Genomic DNA, 23,254 nt, shown 5'->3' on the forward strand with positions numbered 1-23,254 from the left:
TTAATATTTTTTGGAGTGTAATGTTTCCCCCTCCATATGTTTGCATTTACCTTGACCTATAAGAGATGACTTTGTATATATATATACGTGTGTGTGTGTGTGTGTGTGTGTGTGTGTGCTTATATCACACTCCCACAGTCCTCCTCCTCCATCATTTTGGCCTATTTCCATGCAGGCTCCTCCTCTTTTGCTGCCACACATTTCTAGTTCACTCCCATATGTGAGAGAGGGTAAGAGTGGAAGTGGCTGTTTTGGACGGGGGCATTATTTGGGGCTGGAGTGGGTGGACATTCGGTGCAACCATGTCTCCTCCCAGCTCACACACACTGTACACACACACTGAGTCCAGTCATGCCAATAGATAGTGACAGGTCTTCTGTGCTAGTAGCCACAGAATATTACAGTTTAACACTGGGTTACTTTCCATATTCTTGTGTTTGGGCAGCAACCACAGCCAGAGGTTATGTAAAAAAAAAAACAAACAAAAAAAACACCACAAAAAGTGCTGTAATTTAAAGTGGCTCCACCATGTTTTACTGATTATCCACACTCTATTTAGTGCAAAGAAAGTGCAGCAATGTTGGGGTTTTTGTCAGCTGTTTTTCCACCGCTCTCATGTCGACACACCTTGACGGCGGCCTGCACAGCCAAACAGACTTGAGGTGCATAGTGGGTGGTCGGCCAACCGAGAAGACATTATCTTGTGATTATTGCGATAATACTGTACACCCGAGCCAGTCTCGGAGCAGCCCATCATCAATCAGTCGACTATTCTGCTTGCTTGCATGCCACAACATGAGAGTTCGTCATTTTTAGCCTGACTTTGTTTGCTTACCCCCCCTCAAAAACCTTTGATCGAGGACAAGACAGTGCAAGGTCGTTGTAACTTAAGCAATTTACACAACCGTCTGGAATCTTTTCCCAGTCAATGGCTCATGAGTTCTTGGCGCTCTGTCATTGAACGGTGGATGCCTTCAGGTTGTAATTATTACCAATAAACTCCACTGTTTCCACAAGGTCTCAGTTTAGTAAATGGGTGTTTTTTGTGAGTGTGTGTGTGTGTGTTGCATGCTTAGTGTTCCTTGTTGGTCCATCGATCAGATAAGCTTTTCCATTATCCAAGGCTTCAGTCTCTGCTTCCCATAGCCTCCCCTTATCAGACTCCACTGGGACCACACACACATGCACACACACACACCAACCAACCAGCCAGCCAGCCAACCAACGAACCACTCAGGTGGGCTTGATGCCCTTCACAAAGTATGGGTTAGATATGGGAGTGGGGTGGTGCTGAGTGATGTTGGCCCAAGGGCGCTGACGTATGCACGGATGTGTTTTGTGTTCGTGGGATGTGTCAGGCATCCCTTTTTTTTGCAATTGCAAGCGTTTCTCCTGATACTGGTGAGCTATCATTTGTGTCACTTCATTTGTTTTGAGTGCGTGCGTGCGGGGATGGGGGGGAGGGGGGTTGGTTGGGAAGGATGTGAGAGCAGATGTGATCGGGATCGGTGGAGCGCACTACATTTGGGATTGAGGGTTGTGTTTGCAAATCCTGGGTGGTCGTCTAATGGCTCTGGTCCTGCAGTTAACCTGCCTCTAACTGTAGGGTGTGTCCTACATTAAACGTCTATTTCCTGCCTCCCATGTTGGGCTATATAAAGCTGCCATACCACTGACCTTGGCCCAGTCATTGTACAGTCAGGCAGCTGTCTTCCTTCACCACTCTGAAACATAATGTATGTGTATTAGCTTGAGAGCATACATGTTTTTTCTTCCTTATCATGCCATTCTGCCACAGTGATTGCCTACACAAGCTGATGATAAAGGAACCTCTGAGGATTGTCTGTTCGGGGATGCTCCTTTATCCTTTAATTTGTATTGTATATCAAATGTTTCCTAAAGGAAGTAATGGAAATAGAAATATTAAGTAATAATCAGCACTTTTGATGCTGACAGCTCCTTGCCGCTATTACAACATGTGTTCTGCTGTGTTGTGCAAAACCCTTTTTAATAATGAGCATATGGTCACAGAGAGCTGTTTTCATGAATTCCAAATCATCGTTAATGTTTAAAAAGTTGCATTTCTTATCCATGAGTTTTCATTATCTTTGTAAACTCAACCGCTGTTTTAGATTGTACAGTTGTACCCAAATTTGTTGGCTAGAAAGTGTCTAAATATTTACACACACCCGTTTGAACAGGTTTGATTGTAGTGTGTGAGCGGTATTACTACTGGCCATCCGTAATCTTCCATTAATGACCCTGTACTAGAGGTTCCCGATCACTCTCATCAAGTCACATGGCACATGAGGGTAAAGTACATGAGACAGCATGATGTGAGAATGAGATATAATAGCTGTGTGCGATAGCGAGACATAAGTCCCGTCAGTCCTGTCCATCCAGACTGTACGAGAGAGAAACCTTCACTTGCTAAATGTACTGCAAAAAAAGGTCAGTAAGGATAATTCATAATGCAGCGTACAGAAAACATACTAACTCCTTATTTCTAAAATCACAAATACTTAAACTTGATGATATAGTTAATCTAATAATGCATAAGGCTAAAAATAACCAATTAAAATTAAAAATGTCACCCAATACTTCTCTACAAGAGAGGAGAAGTATGATCTCTGGGAAGAACTACATTTGAAACATTTATATGCTAGGACTACGTTAAAAAGCCATAGCATTTCAGTATGCGGAATCAAACTATGGAATGGATTGAGTAAGGAAGTCAAACAATGCACAACGATGAGCCAATTCAAGAAACAATACAAGCAGTTGATGTTTGCTAAATACAAGGATGAAGAGTCTTGAACCAGTCATGATGTGCTATATATATCACTATATTGACACTTACTATGGTACCCATTATGTCATTGTATGGTCATATCACCTTGTACTTCGGTATGTGACAAAAAATAAAAACATAAAAAAAATTATAATAAAAAAATTATTAATTAATAAAAATTAATAAATATTCAATATAATTAAATTTAATCATTTCATTAATTTAATACAAAAATACAAAATTACTTCGGTATGTGACAAAAATAAAATAATTCTTTAGAAGGAAAGCAGGAAGTGAACAAATGTAACAGTTACTGATTGTAAAAGTACCAGATGGAGGGGTAGGATTTAATAAGCTTTGCTTCTTCCTACTCCTATTGGACATGTGGAACTGTGAACTGATTATGTGATGCATTCAATTGTAATCCGATGCATGTTCAAATGAAATAAAACCATTACCAAACTTGTGACAAAGATTGATGGAAAAAAAGATAAATAAATGAAATAAGGGAACATGGAAGTGACAAGAAGGAGAATTGGAGTGAGAGAAAGATGCAGAAATAAAGGGAGGGGGCTGCTGGCACCAGCCAACTGAGGGCCAGATGTTTTGCGGCTAAAAAACTCGAGATGAATCAAAGCCATGTGAAGAGATTTATTAGGTTCCCATAGGAGCCCAGGCAGAATTACATGTATCCTACTTTGTTTACAGTGGCAAGAACCCCTAAACCACCCATCAGCTTCACTACTGCTTTGGCTGGGAATGTGAAGACTTAATATTTGGACTTATATAGGCTTTTGTCTTTCTTCTGTTTTTTCTTCTTCTTCTCTCTCTCTCTCTCTGCCGGAGGAACTGGAAAAGAGACACATGCCTGTTTAGTCTGAGTGTGTGAGCCACAGTAGTCGGCTGTAGCGCTGCCCTGTACAGTAGCACCATCTGATTCTCTTTATTTGGCATCGGGTTCCCTCCATTTAGACTTCCCTTCTGATGTGCTATTTGCCTACGCGGCCTGCCTCTTACATCAAAGCGTGACACTCTAGTCTATCACTGTTTGCCTGCTGCTTCACCACCGACAACCGTATTAAACTTTTTCTCCTGTATGATTTTAGAATTAATCCCCTATGGATCCATTCTAATGCTGTCCATTTCGATAATATTGTGGATGGAATGCATGCCGTGTCCTCTCGTGTTAATGGCTGCATCGGTAATGGATCCGCACTATATTGCCGCTAAGAGCTGACTGAATAATCTGCCCCTGCTGTGGCTGGAAAGACTGAGCCAGCTGTTTAATGATGTCAGCGTGCTGGAGGGGAATACGACCACACTTGCACTCGTTTGCTCAGGACAGACAGACACAAATACACACGCCAAACGGAACGCGTCCATCGCCGCCTGAACAGCTGAGCTGGCTGCACAGGAAGGAAGAACTAACGCTGGCGCTGTCAAAACATCTGTGGTTACACGCAACATATCAAGGCACGGCCAGGATTGACGACCCTGCGTCTGAGGCCACCAAGCGGTACACTTCACTTTGTGTTTTTGTGGTACAATTTGGAACCGTAAGCCTCAATCGGGTCTATTTGTCGGATGGCTACAGCGGTGTTATCTTACTTGTAGCATGGCAGCCAACACAGTATATCCGTTAATAAGGAACATACAGTCACCCCATGGGGTGTGCTAATTTTCTCACAGAACTCTATGCATTTGTTTGTGTAAGCTAGCTCTCCTACTTCTGAAGCGACCATTTCTTAACACGTTACTATGTTACCTATTATGTCATTGTATGGTCATAACACCTCGTACTTCGGTACGTGACAAAAAAAATTAAATAAAAATAAAACAAAAAAAAACTTACACTATATTAGGAAAGCAGGAAGTGAACAAATGTAGCAGTTACTGATCACTATATTGACACTGACTATGGTACCCATTATGTAATTGTATGGTCATATCACTTCGTACTTGGGTACGGGAAATGAAAAAAAAACTTGAACTATATTAGGAAAGCAGGAAGTGAACAAATGTAGTTACTGATTGTAAAAGTACCAGATGGAGGGGTATGATTTAATAAGCTTTGCTTCTTCCTACTCCTTTTGGACATGTAGAACTGTGAACTGATTATGTGATGCATTCAATTGTAATCTGATTTTACCATGTTCTCCTACTTACATTACACCACATGGTGGCACTGCTATTAAATCCCCAAGATTTTTTTAAAACTCTTGATTACATAAAGGCGTATTTTCCAAACTATTCCTAATAGTGTGTGTAAGACGGCTAGTTAAACAGTAAAGTTATTAATTGCTGTCTTCATCCTCCTCTTGGGAACGAAAACCACTAAAGTCGTCTTCTTCAGCGCCAGAATTGCAACAGCCTCAGTATTTCATCTCGCTGTAAATTTGGCCTTTAGCTTGAGCTGTCCTCTTCGTCAAGGAGTAGTCCAGCCTTTGGAAACCTGTTGGTGATGGTGGATTTTTTTTGTTCTTGTTGCCATAGTCCACTTCGGGACACTTATGAAGGGTGATTATGAACTTATCGTCACCGAATCATCCCTTTCTTTTGTGGTAATTGAACCTATACCACACCCTTGGTAGACATACATGCCTGGTCAGCTTTGGGGAAACATTGATTACTGTCCTGTGATTAGTATGCAGATGGAAGGGTCCTACAAAGTGGGTATTTTGGTACCCTCTCAAATTAGTTGCACTGGAAACTTTAAAAAAAAGTGTACTTCACCAAACTGATCTATTTTTTTGGACATGATGTTTGACTGTGGAAGTTGATGGGTGAATGCATGGTCTGTAATGAGACTAACCTTTCATTTATTTATTTCCACCACAGATCGATGCCCTGAGTAAGAGAAGTAAAGAAGCAGAGGCCGCCTTCTTAAACGTGTACAAGAAAATAATTGATGTCCCAGGTAAGACAACGCCTCATGCCGTTATCTTGTGTTCGATGCATCACGGGGTAAAAAAAAGAAAAAGTCATCGGGAGGACGCTGCGGGCATGTAGACAGCACCAACAGATGAGTGAAAAGCACGACACCATCCCTCTGGTGCTCCATTCATGGTGATACATTCACAGTGCATCAAGGCGTGTTGCAGCACCCTAATATGTCCCCTCTATTCTTAGCAAAAAAAAAGTGCAATGTTGTGGCTGTCACACGTGTGCACAGCAGCCTGCTTTAACGTATATATGAGCAGTCGGCACAGCGAGGTCGAGGAGGGACACGCAGTCACATTGCTGCTGGTGGGACATCTTCAGCTATACGGGAGCCCTGAAGGGGGCCACGTATGTCGGATTGAGAGGAGTTGAGTTCATCTATAGCGTAAGGAGGTCATCATATTCCCACACGGTTAGACCTACAGTAATATCTTTGGATTGTACTGCTCCCAATAAGTCAGTGCTTGCTCTGACGGGGGGCTATTCTTAACTTGCAGCGAGACAATGATGTAATGCCTGATGCACACACACACACACACACACACACACTCACACGCACACAAGACACACAGCAGCAGCCTGACTAATGCCGCGGTCTTGAAAGTGGAAACAGTGTGTTTTGTTCTGTCTTCTATCAGCTGAAGGCCTGGTTAGTCAGCCCCAGCGTGCTCTGCTGTAGATTAAAGGTGTCTGGCGAGAACGTTTAGCACCAGTGGCCCATAAGTCAAACTGCTTTTAACTGGCTGTAGAGTTGATTTGAAAATGGCGGCTTGGGTGGGTTGGCGGCGGGGATGTATGTGAAGGACAAAGCTTTTGATAAGAACGGGAAAGTAGCATTTCAAGGGCGCCAACTTTGAGGCAGATAGGCGTCGAGTTATGTATGTTTGTACCGCGTGTGCACACAACACAAGCATGCTTTGCATGTGGTCTTCCGCGTCTTGCACGGCGTGTCACCTTGACGGCACAAAAAAATCAGCATGAAATTCTCCCATCGTTCTCTGCTGATCTCTCATTAGCATAGTTAAGATATCTAACTGTGTCAGACATGAGGCGCTCACACACATGCACACGCAGCCCTTACCCCCAGCTGTAAGCTGTCAGTTCCTCTTATCTGCACAACACACACACACACACACACATACACACTTGCTCACACACAAACTGCTCTTTTAGCTGGCATGCTGATGAGCGTCGCCCGCGTCTCTTGGCTGCCTGTCACCAGTCTGCCACCCATGAGCACCAATCAGATGTGATTGGCCTGACTGACAGGGCTCTCTTCATCACACTGACAGTTAACCCTGCTGTGTATTCAGACTTGTTGGGAAGATGCCTCCAGAAAGTTGTCTTTCTTCCTCCTCTCTTTTTTTTTTGCGTCACTGTTTCTTCTCCTCCGTTTTGTCCGATGTTTGTTGTGCTTTCATTCTAAGAAACTCATTCAGAACGTTTACGCTAACTGTGTTCTTATGATTTAATTCATCTACGTCATTGTTTGTGTTGCTAGTGGGTATCAATTAGCCACTTATGGCTACACAAGCACGTCAACAGTTGCAGTTGCACATTTTTATCTCAGTAATTGGCTAATATAGTCAGAAAAAAAATTAAAACGGAAGGAAAATGTTTATACTCATCTAATATCCTCTATATGACAGGAGAGCTCTACCGTCTTCTACTGTAAAAAACATTCATTCATTTTCTACCGCTTTTTCCTCACGAGGGTCGCGGGGTGCTGGAGCCTATCCCAGCTGTCTTCGGGCGAGAGGCGGGGTACACCCTGGACTGGTTGCCAGCCAATCACAGGGCACATATAGACAAACAACCATTCACACTCACTTTCATACCTATGGACAATTTGGAGTCGCCAATTAACCTAGCATGTTTTTGGAATGTGGGAGGAAACCGGAGTACCCGGAGAAAACCCACGCATGCACAGAGGAGAACATGCAAACTCCACACAGAGATGACCAGAGATAACCCTGGTCTCCTAGCTGTGAGGTCTGCGCGCTAACCACTCATCCGCCGTGCTGCCAAAAACGCTGTTTACCTTACAAATACAAATGAATATCTTCACACAATACCATGCCACCCGTCTATTAGAGCCGCAAGGCATGCTGGGTCGCTTATGGTACTCTTTTTCCCACCATTTTGCCGTGATTGTGACATTTTTGCCTGATTGCAAAATATGTCAGGAGGTTGTTTTTGTTTCGACTAAGTAAATCACTCTCGTAAATGTAAATCCAGTGTCAATTGAAACATTGCAGACACGTCAATCCGTAGACAGTAACTGCAAAAGTGACTTGTTAGCTCATCACACCATGATATTGCTGGTACTGATATTATTTTGTCCTTGACGGCATTGGTCGTTCTCCGGAGGGGGATCAGAGGTCACGGTCAGCGCCAAAATAATGTTCCCGGAGCTGTTAGAGATTCATCACCTTTCTCAAGGACAACCTCAGCGGGGCAAGCATTTGGTCTCTTCGGCTTTTCCCCGAATGCGGTTATTCCATGCTTAATGCCTAATCTGGTTTTGTGAACCGATGTCAAACGTTCTGCGTATTCTTGCCCCGGCAGATCCCGTACCTGTGCTGGAGCTGGCTCAGCAGCTACAGCTGAAGCTTCAAAGGATGCACGACATTGAGACGGAGAACACCAAACTCCGAGAGACACTGGAGGACTACAATAAAGAGTTTGCAGAGGTCAAAAACCAAGGTCAGAGACAAATGAATGCGGGTGTTTTGGGGACACGCCCCCTGCTCTGAATAAGCGATTTCATAGGCTGAGTTGTGTCTCATGGGAGAGGAGGTACAATGCATGCAGCTGGCCAGCACTGATTAAATTACTAACATTTGTGAAAATAAAGTAATACTTGTTTTTTGGTTCATTAGAAAGCATATAGTGTTAGAAAGAAGAGACAAAGAACATATGAAAATGATGAAAAGCAAATGTGTACCATCAGGGAGTCCTATTTTGTAATAAATCATCTAACCTGACATCAGTAGCATTTGGAGAGCAGTGTGCCACTTTGAATTAAGGCTTTATAAATCTGGAGTCAGATTCGGAAACGGTTGCAATGATAATCAAAAATAGATGACCCTACCAGTATATGCGGTGTAAAAATGTGAATGGAATTGAGTGTTCCTTTTGCAGCCGTTCTCCCCCTAGCATAAAGTCAGTATGTTGATATTTTTTACGCCTGAAAGAAACTTGTAGCGGACCTTTTCATTCCACATTTGGAAATATTGGAAAGCCTCATGCATTTTAAAAGCACAATGTTTTACTGCCAGTTTTCAGGGGGGGGGAGAAAACATGCGGCGCATTTCATTCATTCATTTTCTACCGCTTCTACCACGGGGGGTGCTGGAACCTATCCCAGCTGTCTTCGGGCGTGAGGCGGGGTACACCCTGGACTGGTCGCCAGCCAATCACAGGGCACATATAGACAAACAACCATTCACACTCACATTCATACCTATGGACAATTTGGAGTCACCAATTAACCTAGCATGTTTTTGGAATGTGGGAGGAAACCGGAGTACCCGGAGAAAACCCACGCATGCACGGGGAGAACATGCAAACTCCACGCAGAGATGGCCGAGGGTGGAATTGAACCCTGGTCTCCTAGCTGTGAGGTCTGCGCGCTAACCACTAGACCGTGCGGCACATTTAACGAATAAAAAAAACAAAAAAGACTGTCTACCTCGGGGTAAAGAAAGATGGAAAAAGTGACAAAGGCGCAGATGAGTGAGAAGGAGTTGTGAAAGTGTTTTAATTTCAGTCGAAGAGGGAGGGAGTGAGTGAGGGAAGGAAGGAGGGAGTCGGGAATGTTGTGGAATCTCCCTTTTCTCAGTGAGGGTTAATTGCAACAGCTCGATAGCGGCAGGGTTCCATTCTGCCATTGATTTTTCTGTCCCCTCCTTTATCCCTCCTTCCCGCTTCAATAGATGGGGGGGATATTTAAACCCCAAAACGCGCTGTGGAACTCCCACTCCTGTTAAACACACACACGCACACAGAACGACCTGCACGCACACACACACACACACACACACACACACACACACACATACAAATGTCGGGGTCATTGATCCTTGCAACCTAAATGTTTAAAGTTCAGTTAAGCAGTTAAGGGCTAAGAGGGCTCTGAGGGGACTCTCCTCTATTGATTATGTGTCAGAGTAGTGAGACCGGAGTTTAAATCACACACGCACACACACACATGCACAAAGTGCTAAGAGCCCTCAGTCAAAGGCTGCAAGCAGCCGTGCTCTTTATCACTGTCTTGGGTGTTTATATCTTTCTCTGAGAAATCCACACATGGAGCCTATTTATTACTCCAGTTATGTGTTAAGATTTATTTCCGGCCACCCCGTCCGTACACAGCTCAGACGTCAGCGGGTTGTGGGGATTTCAGCACTAATGCCGGTCTAATGAATACAGCGTAGCCGCTCGCCGAGAACATGGCGTATTCCTCCCCGCCAGCTCTGGATGTAAAAGGCAAGAGCATGCGGGGTCATCCTCGTCTCTGCTGGGTGGGAAGCGTGTGAGAAATGAAAGTGGATTCAAAAAGCATTAGAAAGCAGCAGTAGTTGCAGCCTGACTGCTTCTACGTCATTGTCTAATTTGCATAATTGGCCATGACGCATGAGCTTGTCATTTGTATGGATGCTTTGGGAGATTAAAAAAAAAAGGGAACAGACAACATGAAACGCTAAAAATGTTTACAAATAGAAACTTTCTTCTGTCGCTTCTTGTTGGGTTATTGTTTGTCACCGGTTATCGCACAAACCACCTCAGAGTACATTTATTTACAGGGGGGGGGCACACACATCAACAACAGTGTGTCCATCCATTACGGTTGTGGTTATGCTGGAACCTATCCCAGCTGACTTCGGGCGAGAGGAGAGGTACACCCTGAACTGGTCGCCTGCCAATCACATGGCACATATAAACAAACAACCATTCACACTCACATTCATACCTATGGACAATTTGGAAGTCGCCAATTAACCTAGCATGTTTTTGGAACGTGGGAGGAAACCCACGCATGCACGGGGGAGAACATGCAAACTCCACACAGAGATGGCCAAGGGTGGAATTGAACCCTGGTCTCCTAGCTGTGAGGCCTGCGCGCTAACTACTCGACCGCCGTGCCGCCAAAAAAAACGCTGTTTACCTTACAAATAATACATACAAATACAAATGAATATCTACACACAATACCATGCCATCCGTCTATTAGAGCCGCAAGGCATGCTGAGTCGCTTATGGTACTCTTTCTCCCACCATTTTGCCGTGATTGTGACATTTTTGCCTGATTGCAAAATATGTCAGGAGGTTGTTTTTGTTTCGACTAAGTAAATCACTCTCGTAAATGTAAATCCAGTGTCAATTGAAACATTGCAGACGCAGTCAATTCGTAGACAAACAACCATTCACACTCACATTCATACCTATGGACAATTTGGAGTTGCCAATTAACCTAGCATGTTTTTGGAATGTGGGAGGAAACCGGAAAACATGCAAACTCCCACACGGACAATCGAACACAGGTCTTCCCGATTTCCTGACTGTGTAGCCAACATGCGAAACACTCGTACGGTGCTTTCGAGGTGTCTTCAGAAGCAGAGTTGCGGTGCCATCTATTGTACAGACATCTATTGTACTTTCATTCACAGACAGCCTCATTATAATGTGTTTTACGAGTAAGGGCTAACAAATCGCACCAAATCTAATTGTGGCATCCCGCTGTGATAAAATGAATATATGGGAGACACGGTACATGTTGGATTTCATGTTTTATTTAATGAATCGCGGCATTCGTGCAGCCTGAGACAAGTGACTCCGCCACCCGTGTGTTTGACTGTAAATATGACATAATTATATTGGTACTTACCTGTGATGTCACCTATTTAGATAATAATGGCCGTGAGTTATTTGTTATTGTTAATGTAAGAAGCAAAGCAAATCTATTTAGTCATACGGCTATTATGCTACATATGTTTACCCTGTACTGTATCATGAACAATTGATGCCCGGTGGGATACAGTGTAATCATCTGCAGCCATGCATTTCTAGTGTGTGTGTGTGTGTGTGTGTAAATCGTCTTTAGCTGACTTAATTCTCTCCTGCATGTTCATCTGTGCTTCAACCTCCTCCAGAGGTGACCATCAAGGCCTTGAAAGAGAAGATCCGCGAGTACGAACAGTCGCTGAAGAACCAAGCAGAGAACCTGGCTCAAGAAACGCAGCTCCAGCTTCACAACGACTATGCAGAGAAGGAGAGGTGTGTGTGTGTGTTTGCCCCAAACCGTTATGTCTAATCCTGCATTGAACATGTATATATTTTTAATGGTATTGAATAATGTGTAACACCTTTTTCTTTTTAATCCCAGTCTTCTTCACAAGTTTAATCAACGCATTTGGATCGCCTCCCCTGTCGCCTTGTGGCTTTAGATCAATGCAGGATTAGAAAGTAAAAACTATAGCTTATTTTTCCCACTGGCTGTGCCACTTACCTTGATTGCAATCAGCACCTCAGACTACTATTTTCTCTTTTCATTTGCCAAGTATTTCAGCCATCCTGTCGGGAATTAATGCTTCTATTTTGGAATGGAATGGAAACCCTTGAAATAACTTTATTTGATACGGTTAAGTTTAGCGTGTGTAATTAATTGTAATGGGCTACTTCCTCAAAGATTATTTTTTTTGCAATATTTCGCGCTGGCAATGAATGATCGACACATTACTGCCAGATATTTTATCAAGATACAATGTTATATTTCAGTTTAATTTTTCAAAGGCAAGTTTTAAACGTGGTTCTTCTGACCTCTGCTCTTTTTTTTCCAGTTTTAAAGGGATGGAAAAACATCCAACGAAAAGCACACTTGTGCTCTTACAGATGCTTTTTTTTTTTCCCCTGCCGTTAGTGCACCGCCCAAAATTACAGTATCCAATTACAGCAATCCAGTTCTCAGCCCATTATGCACAGTCATGCAAATGGCTGACTCACAAGCACTAAAGTTTCACGTCTTAATTTGAACACTTTTTAGCTGAAATAATCAGGTGGTCTATTAACACAGAACAAATACATTGTCTTGCGTGTTTATTTTGGCATCAATCCTCTTGTTTATTATAAGAGCTCATTACCCAATTCAGACATATACACGAAGATGAGTAGCCCCTTTTGTATTTCCTGTACGTCAGTGTTTTATAGTCCCCTTCCTGTCTGCAGAGAGTTGACTTCCTGTGTCTGAGAGGGGGCCCGTAAATGGATGGCACCTTTTTGATACGTGGCTTCTTCAAGTAGCGATGGAATGAGATGAAAGGATGAAATTGAGGGCAGAAAAAAGAAAAAAAAAATGGAGATGACAGGGGAGAGACGGCTTGGCGGAGAAGGGAGGGGGTGGGCATCAAAGAGTGTCATAAAGACGCTCTTTGTGCTAGATTATTGATGTTTTTACACGCCGTGGCAATTTCTCAGCAGATCCTAACTTTTTATACGCTAAGAATGAATCTATTTTATCCTTGTGGTTTTTTGTAGCCCCATGCCTCTCCACGCTTCCTCGACGCTCCCCACCCCTGGTGCTGAGTGCCCCAGTGGCTAGACATTCCTGCCTAATAGGGCTGCTTAATGAGGAGTGGGTTGTGTTGGAGGGATTTTTTTTTTGTGGTGGTGGTGTCGGTGGTGGGGGGAACACTTCAGAGATGGTGGGAAAATAGAGAATAGCTGCAGTTGTCACTAAAGTGTGAGCCCAGGACTTACTGACGCAGTGGATCTGTGGCTTGGTGCTCTCTGTAACATGACTTTGACTCCCTTGCTTAGGAAACTCCAAGAGAGCCAAGATTCCATGTCGTCACGGTTGGAAGAGGCCGAGCACAAGGCCCAGTCCCTCCAGACAGGTAATCCACCTAAACATGATAGAAAAAAATGTATTCACATTAATCACATATTAAAAAGTCATTACTTTGGTTTTTTCCAGCACTTGAAACAACTCAGGCCGAGCTCTTTGATTTGAAGACAAAATATGATGAGGAATCCTCAGCAAAGTACGTGTGTCACTCATTTGTGTATGTGGGTTGTTTTTGTACAACACAAACATTTTCAGGTCAAAACCCCCAAATATTTCATCATTCCAGCCTCTCATCCACACAGAAACAGCATCTTGGGTGCTCTGGAATGGTATTTTTCGAAAGCAGCTTCCAAAGTGGGAAAATCTCAAAACGCAGGCTCATCGTTTCCGTATAGACTAGCAGGCTGCGATGACGTCGTTATTTCTAAAATCACAAATACTTAAACTTGCTGATATAGTTAATCTTCAAACAGCTAAAATAATGCATAAGGCTAAAAATAACCAATAACTATACATATACACACAATATGAGCTGGAAACCTCATATTACAAATATACAACATAAGGTGGCCAGAAATATTTCAGTATTGAACAAAGCAAAATTTGTTCTCAATCAGAAATCACTCCACACTCTTTATTGCTCTCTGGTTCTACCATATCTTACTTATTGTGTGGAAATATGGGCTAATAACTATAAAAGCAATCTTCACTCGCTAAATGTACTGCAAAAAAGGTCAGTAAGGATAATTCATAATGCCGCCTACAGAGAACATACTAACTCCTTATTTCTAAAATCACAAATACTTAAATCTGCTGATATAGTTCATCTTCAAACAGCTAAAATAATGCATAAGGCTAAAAATAACCAATTACCTAAAAATGTCATCCAATACTTCTCTACAAGAGAGGAGAAATATGATCTCAGGGAAGAACTACATTTGAAACACTTATATGCTAGGACTACGTTAAAAAGCCATAGCATTTCAGTATGTGGAATCAAACTATGGAATGGATTGAGTAAGGAACTCAAACAATGCACAACGATGAGCCAATTCAAGAAACAATACAAGCAGTTGATGTTTGCTAAATACAAGGATGAAGAGTCTTGAACCAGTCATGATGTGCTATATATATCACTATATTGACACTTACTATGGTACCCATTATGTCATTGGATGGTCATATCACATCGTACTTCAGTATGTGACAAAAAAATGAATAAAAAAACCTCAAACTACATTATGAAAGCAGGAAGTGAACAAATGTAACAATTACTGATTGTAAAAGTACCAGATGGAGGGGTAGGATTTAATAAGCTTTGCTTCTTCCTACTCCTTTTGGACATGTGGAACTGTGAACTGATTATGTGATGCACTCAATTGTAATCTGATGCATGTCCAAATGAAATTAAACCATTACGTCGCCGTCACATGACCAGAAGTGAGCTTTGACAAGCCAACATAAAATCTGAATATTCCGAGTGTCATGACTGGCCACAGTCAACGCTCTTACCTCTTTACTAATCTAGTACAGTGTGCATATAACCAAAACCAAAAAATCCCACTAACGTTCCCGTGTGGACAGGGCCTGGGACGACTCCTTCCTTTCCCCACCTCCATAGTCCATCCCTGACATAATCATCCTGTTTAGTGCACCTCTTTGCTTGGAAACTCCCTCTGCTGTCCGAACAGCTGGATCGTCTCCCACAAAGCTCAGCAGCCTCCAAATCCTAGCATTACCCCCCTCCCCATCCCACACACACACACGCTGTAAATACCAACAGGCACTGTGATGTGTTCTGCAGCCACAGCAAGCACAGTACTTCCTTATAGTGCATTCATTTCAAAGCGCTACCCAACATGAAGCGTTATGCCAAACCTGCAGAAACATGATCTAGACGCTGGGGGGGAAAGGGATGACTATGATCACAGATGTGTACGCAAATGTCCACATCAGTTAGAATTTGGCATGGTGATCAGAAAGTGGATTTATTGACTGTGTGTGGGTTTTAATTTGATCATCTCATGTCCTCAATCCTGCTTTTTAGTCGATTTCCAAAATAACATTTAGCATTATTTAAAGGGGGCAAGTTGAGGTTACCAGTAGAATACACACATGCATGCCTTCATTTCAGTGACTATCTATGCCACACACGGTTCTTCTTCTTCTTCTGTACAAACAGTTGGAGTTGCAAATATACCAATTGGTGATCTTTAGGAACTGATACGCACCATTGAGTATCCCTTTTTATACTTGAAAATGTACTCATCAAGCTACAATTGTATGGTGGCAAGGAAACCCGGATCCTTACACCAACCGTATCAAATATAACCGTATCAAATATATATATATATTTGCAGTCGCCAATTAACCTAGCATGTTTTTGGAATGTGGGAGGAAACCGGAGTACCCGGAGAAAACCCACGCATGCACGGGGAGAACATGCAAACTCCACACAGAGATGGCAGAGGGTGGATTTGAACCCTGGTTTTCTAGCTGTGAGGTCTGCACGCTAACCACTCGACCGCCGTGCCGCCAAAAACGCTGTTTACCTTACAAATAATACATACAAATACAAATGAATATGTACACACAATACCGTGACACCCGTCTTTTAGAGCCGCAAGGCATGCCGGGTCGCTTATGGTACTCTTTCTCCCACCATTTTGCCATGATTGTGACATTTTTTGCAAAATATGTATATATTATATATATGTATATATATATGCTATAAAGATATACAGAACCGAAATACCCATTTCTACATCAACTTGATATATCCTTCCCACTCGTTCCTCATTTGGTTCCAACATCTCCTACTTTCTACTACACATGTCCGGATTCCATTTGTAAAAAAAAAAAAACAGTTTGTGATTCATGGAGGTCATGACTGATGAGGCACGGTGAGATCAGGCGTCGTCAATACTTGAGTGACCATCCATCTTATTGATCCTTTTGATGGGTACAGAAGCTTTTCCTTGTCAGCACTCCACACTGTGAAGTACCACTTTATGACATTCGCACTCTCTTGTTCCCTTGGGTGAGAAACCCGTCCTGGCTGTTTAAAAAACACTCATTCATTCATTCATTTTCCACCGCTTTTTCCTCACGAGGGTCGCGGGGGTGCTGGAGCCTATCCCAGCTGTCTTTGGGCAAGAGAGGCGGGGTACACCCTGGACTGGTGGCCAGCCAATCACAGGGCACATATAGACAAACAACCATTCACACTCACATTCATACCTATGGAGTGGCCAATTAACCTAGCATGTTTTTGGAATGTTTGAGGAAACCGGATTACCCGGAGAAAACCCACGCATACACGGGGAAAACATGCAAACTCCACACAGAGATGGCCGAGGGTGGAATTGAACCCTGGTCTCCTAGCTGTGAGGTCTGCGTGCCGCCCTAAAAACACTCATTATATTCTCAAATGCTAAAATTGTTCAGTAAAGAATGAAACCCTAATCAATAGTGTTTGCACTCGCTAAGAGAAGCTAGAAAACGGTGTACTTTGAATCCACGCCATCTGCACAAGCACAGATTATCAACTTGGAACCCCCCCCTCCCACCTCCATTAAATGTGTCTTGGCCTAAACTCACCTTGTCCATCCATTAACAGAGTTGTTAAATCGATTGGCTGTTACAAACACATCGATTCGATTTTTACCCGATTACTTCTTTCTCCCTCTGTTTAATGCTATCTTTTATCTTTTTGTGAGTGTTGAAGGAAAGGCCACAGGAAGATATTGCATACAGTGCAATACCATCAATCAATACCTTTTTATAGACCAATCCCGCCCCCATCCATATTGCAGTCTTTTCTCTTATTTATTTACTCTTTCAGCTTTTTCAGTCCCCCTCCCTATTTTCTCTTTTATGTCACATTTTGAAAAGGCATCTATAGTAGGTCCCATTTGCTGGCATAGGCTAATAAACACATGCCTGCCCACATCCTTACGCATGCTCATGTACACATCCAAACACACACACACACACACACACACACACACACACACTCGCTCGCACGCGCGCTCGTTCACTCGTGAGCCCGAGGCAGTCAGGGTCCTTGACTATGTGGCGTGCTGTGATCTGAAATTTTAATGCAACGCTTTAAAGCACACACAAACCCTCTCTAACCCTGCACCCTCCCAGTCCTTGGAGTCCTTCCCCCCCGTTTACTGCTTGGCTGAGCAAATCGCCAGTGTTTGGCTGAACACAACTTTTAACCCTTTGACTGCTTCACATTTTTGGCACCGCAAAAAAAAAACAAAAAAAAAACAACACAGAATGCATACGTGCACAGTTTTCACACAAGCGCCGACATCCACGCGCGCACCCACACACACACACTTGCTCTGAACTTTTCGCTAAGGAGGCCATTGCGTGACAAATCTCCCATCCTCTTGCTGCATTTGGGTAATCTGCCTTTTAAAATACGCACACACTTGAGAGAGAATTTTAGTCGATGTTGCGGTGCTTGGGAGTGTGTGAGTTCCAGCGGGACGCAGGCCTGCAGATGTAGAGTTGCCCCCCCCCTTCTCTCTCTCTCTCTCTCTGTTAGCTCTGCAAGAGTCTGCCTGGCCGCGCTTTACCCGTTTAGTCACTATTAAAGATTAATGATATATTGATCCACGGCCCTGCAGGATGCTGTGTGTTTGTGTTTGTGCATGCGCACGTGCGCTAATGTGTACCCGTTATCTGTGTGTAAAGACTCAGGGGTACATTTGTGTAAGAAGTATTTTTATTATTGTTGAAAATTGGGGTGCATTCATACATGTTTCCTGTTTGCGTATGGAGACGTGACACACCCACAGTGACGCTCACAACCAGCTTCTTTTTAAGCCTCCTTGAAATTCCCAAGGTACCGCACTGTGGAAATGCAATGTGGAGAAGGCTAGGGAAAGAAAAGGCAACGGAGGGATGTAAGCTGGAGGGCAAAAATAAAAAAGCAAGCCAGGGTCTGGAGGCTACTGCAAGGAAGAAGGGATCAGAGTGTGATAGAGGAGGGAAATGAAAATCTAAATCGGGGAATATCCTGCTGGCACCGAGGACACGCTTGGGGTGGGGGGGTGTAGTGTTGAAGAGAGCAGGAAAGTAGATGAGTTGAGGAGAAAGGAGAGCGTCAGACATAGTGTGGAATAGAGCGAGAGAGAGCGCATGATAAGAGATGAAAAGGCCTGTCTGAAATGGAGGAAGTACAGTAACAGCTTAAAGGCTCTGGGCGTGTTTCAGAAGTCCTCCAGTGCTCACTGATGTCACAGGGTGCATCCAATGGCTTATATGCCGCAAAAAGTCTTCCGAGGGCGCTTGCATGTTGTCGATGCGTGCACTTTGAATGGGCAGCCACTCTATAGCTCCTCCCTGTGGCAGTAGTACATTCTTTATACTCAAAACAAGACCCCTTCCAAACGCTGCTGTGTTTTTTTGTGTCCACTGGGTGCAGAGCCGCTAGCCTTCCCAGCGGCCGACCGACCGACCGACTGTGTCGGGATACGCTGAAAATCCCTTCCCTGTGATCTCCTTTGGCCCTCAGCCTCTAGCTTTGCCTTTATAATTCCCAAATACAGCCAAATCCAAAGGTTATTTAAGAAGACTTTGTGCATCTGTACTTTGATTAAATGATCACATTTGGAGCGGGGAGCGCTCAGTGTATTTGGGTTGCATTACTATATCCATAAACGCTCTCCATTACAAGCTTTTCTGGCTTGTTTGGCTCTCTGACCTCACATTTGTGCGCGGGAGAGCGTGCACGCCGCTCTCTCGCACACTATAGCTTAAGACAGGATAAAAGCCGGTGAGGTAGTGTCCTATTATGTTGCCTAAATGCATACCAGATCCTTTTAACTCGGGGGGGAAAGAATAAAAATGAAGAGTGAAAAGCTCTCCCACCCTCATCTGACTTTTTTTTTTTTTTTTTTTTTTAGTACATTGCCTTTGGCACGTTGTTGACCTAATATCAACTGTGTCTGTTTTGTTAAACACATTCAAATCAGTAGTATAAAAGCCTATGGGACATAACACTGGTTCTCATAGTGTGACACACAAATACAAAAGCTGCGTGGGTCTTTGGGTTTGCCACATAATGAAACAATAGTTCTCGTGCGCTAGTTCATCGATGCACTCAATACTGCTTATGCAATACACGCAAGGTGAAAATCACACCTGTGGGGCGTGATCGGCATGGTTGCAACGCGTGCTCCGTGCTGATTCGTACACCAGGAACAATACCAATAATAAAGTGAAAGTAGTCCAAGTAGTGTCCAACTTGTATCATTCATTGATTTTCTACCGCTTTTCCTCACGAGGGTCGCGGGGGGTGCTGGAGCCTATCCCAGCTGTCTTCGGGCGAGAGGTGGGGTACACCCTGGACTGGTGGCCAGCCAATCACAGGGCACATATAGACAAACAACCATTCACACTCACATTCATACCTATGGACAATTTGGAGTCGCCAATTAACCTAGCATGTTTTTGGAATGTGGGAGGAAACCGGAGTACCCGGAGAAAACCCACACATGCACGGGGAGAACATGCAAACTCCACACAGAGATGGCCGAGGGTGGAATTGAACCCCGGTCTCCTCGCTGTGAGGTCTGTGCGCTAACCACTTGACCAACATTGACTTCAACACGCAGTGATTATGGGCTCAATTAGACAGGCGTCAAATACTGAATGTGACTTGCACATCAGTAGCCAAGTTTACATGAGGAGTTTTTCTCTTTCTGAATGACTTTTCCGAAAGCAATGGTATACATGGACAGGAATATTCCAATCTCTTTTCTACATGCGCCGCTATAATCAACCAGAATAGTCAATGGGGCATGCAGCAGTAAAACGTAAACATCAACATCACGTGATACCGACTTCCTCGAGTTTTTCTTTCACTTGTTGGAATAACTCCGTATTGCCAGTTTTTCGTTCGTCCAGTCTTGAAATTTAGTTTGAATCAAAAACAAACTTTCCGCAGCAGTCCAGTGCCGATTGCTCGTCTCCATTTTTTAAAATCGAAGAACATCTCGAGCTGTGTGTTACATCATATCTCAGCATTCGCTGAAAGAACGCACCCGGGAACAGGAAAAGATAAAGTTAAATCTTGCTAATATTTTATAATTAAGCTTGGTACATGTATTTTCTTTTTTAATAAAACTGGACTTGTGAATGGCGTATAGAAGGGTTTAGATTCTGTTCCACAGATGGCGGTAATGCACACGAAAGCTTCTTGCCAACCGCCAATAAACAACAGAAGAAGAAAAACACCACGAAGAAGAACGCAGTCTGACAACTTTCCGATTGAGCGGGTACAAGATACCTCAATCAGATTGGGGAAAGGAATATTCCACCCCTGTGAATCCGATTATATATTCATTCGGATTGACACTTTTCTTTGGGAATGAGGTGTATACAAAGGTTACATTCTTTCCGTTTGAGCAAATAACCCGAATGGAATTGGAATATTTGGGTCCATGTATACTTGGCTAGACATGCTTTGCATATCTCAGTCATGTCAATCACAACACAAGCTTATCAAAACAGTTTTTTTTTTGACTAAAGTTGAATAAAGAGGCGCGATGCACTCCTGCTGTCTGACCTCTTGCGAGGGAGAGGTGAAGCGTGGCCTCCCATCCAAACCATTAGCCAGACACAATCACACAGCTTCGTAGCAGATTAGTCTTCTGTATTAGGACTTAGAGCTCTATTAATATAATCCCTCTGTTTTAGTGTAGCCTAGGTTTTAGTGGGGTTTACATGTGCGCATAGAAACACACACTTAACGACATGTATGCACGCACAGATACATGCTGGTTAGGTTACAGGGTTCACAATCAATGGATCAAAAGTGAAATTTAGACGCTAGCTTAATGGACACGACACGAGCATTGTGGAAATGGGGGGTTTGCTCGCACGTTAGAGAGTGTGCAGCGTTTTTTGTGTGTGTGTGTGTGTGTGTGTGTGTGTGTGATTAGTGTTACTGTAGGTGTTGTTTCATTTAACACTGTAGTAACAAAATGTCTTCCTCAGGGCTGATGAGATTGAGATGGTGATGACAGACCTTGAAAGAGCCAATCAGGTAAATTCATTGCTTTTGTTGTTTGTTTTTTTTTTCTCGAGTTGGTCAAGTGCATCCAATGGCAACAGCAATAACGTTTTGTTTTGTCTGCTGTGTTTTATTTCCATGATTCACCGACAAATGCAGCTGTTCTCATGCTCATATTATCTGCACAGAACCAGCGAACATGTGTCTTATATCCAGCTATATTTACTGCGCTGCATTTGTGAAGGCCCTTGTTTGTTGTTTAATTTATTACACACCCACTAACCCCATCCAGCTGAAACGGGCCCCTTAGCGCGCCCTCTGCTCCTGGGCTGTAAATATTCCTGTGGTATCTGTTAATGTCATTGTTGTTAACTTTCATTATTAGCCCAAGAGTATGATTTGTGGCTAAAGGGTTAGCATAGGCATGTAATGTTAATATTAGCCTAAAGGTTAGCACTCTGACGATAATGCCACATGCACACACACACACACATGCACACACACATGCGCGCACTCTCGCATGCACTATTCACACTTCTGATTTGAGGTTTACAGAGGATGACAGCATGGCCGCCAGCTCAGCCACAGACTTTTTATACGCTTTTTATAAGGAGAAAATGGAAAACAGCGTTTTGCTTTTGCGACTAGGCAATCCGGCTCCCTCCCTTGTCAATAGCGGCTTCCAATGTGGTTGCAATTAGGAACGCCATGGAATCTGCTGCCTGTAACTCCTAATGACGGCCTTGTTTACCCGTGTTACTGATGACTCCCGACTGGAGCGTGGCACTTTTGGCTGTAAAAACAGGCAGCGGGTGTCATCTCAATTTTCTGTACCAATGTAATATTTTATTTTATTGAACTGAAGGAAAAAAAAACGCCCTCTTTTGGGTTTGAAGGACAAGAAGTGCTGCCGTATACACAGCTCAAATATTCTGTGCGCTGGAAAAAAAGCGTTAATAAGTTGTTGTTAACATTAGCTCCACTCATTCCACCCTCAAAACATCATGAAATGGTTGCCCCGAAGCATATTCTTATTTATGTAGAGTTAGTGGCAGGCCAGCACCATGAAATTTTTGCACCTCTCCCATTCCACACTTTTTGGTTCTTCCTTTTGGGCTGGCAGGAAAACTGAGAGGTTTGAAAAAATGTACACAAAAGAGAACATAACACCTGAATTCAGATTGGAGCTGCATAAACATAAAAATTGCCACTTTTTTTTTTTTCATCTTCTGAGAGTTTTTTTCCTTCTCTCTGCAGCGAGCTGAAGCGGCGCAAAGAGACGCTGAGTCACTGCGGGAGCAGCTGTCCTTGAGTAACCAATCCCAGCGAGCCGCCAGCCCGACCAAGGCCGACCCCGACACGGTAACGTGTTTCGCCAACATACTGATTTACCGCGTGGCTGACAAAGCGGTATTGACGGTGCTAAAGATCAGCTCGCCCCCTTTTACTTCAGAGGTGATCATCTGATCACAGCAGCCATTAATTGATCACCGTTGTCATCGGTCTTCAAGGTCGTGGGGACTGTCTCAGGAGTTGCTACATCATCATTGGTGCCGAGAATAGTTTTAGTCAACTGTGTTTGCAGAACAGGACTATACAGTTCACTCTTGGACATGAGACATGGGCAGCATGAAGATGATTG

General features: G+C 43.4%; 1 protein-coding gene across 6 annotated transcripts in view; it reads left to right on the plus strand.

Annotated features, from left to right (window-relative positions):
- cux1b (cut-like homeobox 1b) overlaps window positions 1–23,254 on the plus strand; it is a 78,909-nt gene that overhangs the window by 35,622 nt on the left and 20,033 nt on the right. For all 6 annotated transcript variants that reach the window (XM_058079250.2, XM_058079252.2, XM_058079246.2 and 3 more), the window contains exons 4-10: window positions 5,630–5,708; window positions 8,300–8,437; window positions 11,887–12,010; window positions 13,550–13,626; window positions 13,707–13,773; window positions 21,597–21,645; window positions 22,870–22,974. In XM_058079250.2, the coding sequence (XP_057935233.2) occupies window positions 5,630–5,708; window positions 8,300–8,437; window positions 11,887–12,010; window positions 13,550–13,626; window positions 13,707–13,773; window positions 21,597–21,645; window positions 22,870–22,974 (639 nt within the window). The remainder of the gene's footprint in view (window positions 1–5,629; window positions 5,709–8,299; window positions 8,438–11,886; window positions 12,011–13,549; window positions 13,627–13,706; window positions 13,774–21,596; window positions 21,646–22,869; window positions 22,975–23,254) is intronic.

The sequence above is a fragment of the Doryrhamphus excisus genome, linkage group LG8, assembly GCF_037039965.1.
Source record: "Doryrhamphus excisus strain RoL-2023G ecotype Guam linkage group LG8, RoL_Dexc_Guam_v1.1, whole genome shotgun sequence".
NCBI lineage: Eukaryota > Metazoa > Chordata > Actinopteri > Syngnathiformes > Syngnathidae > Doryrhamphus > Doryrhamphus excisus.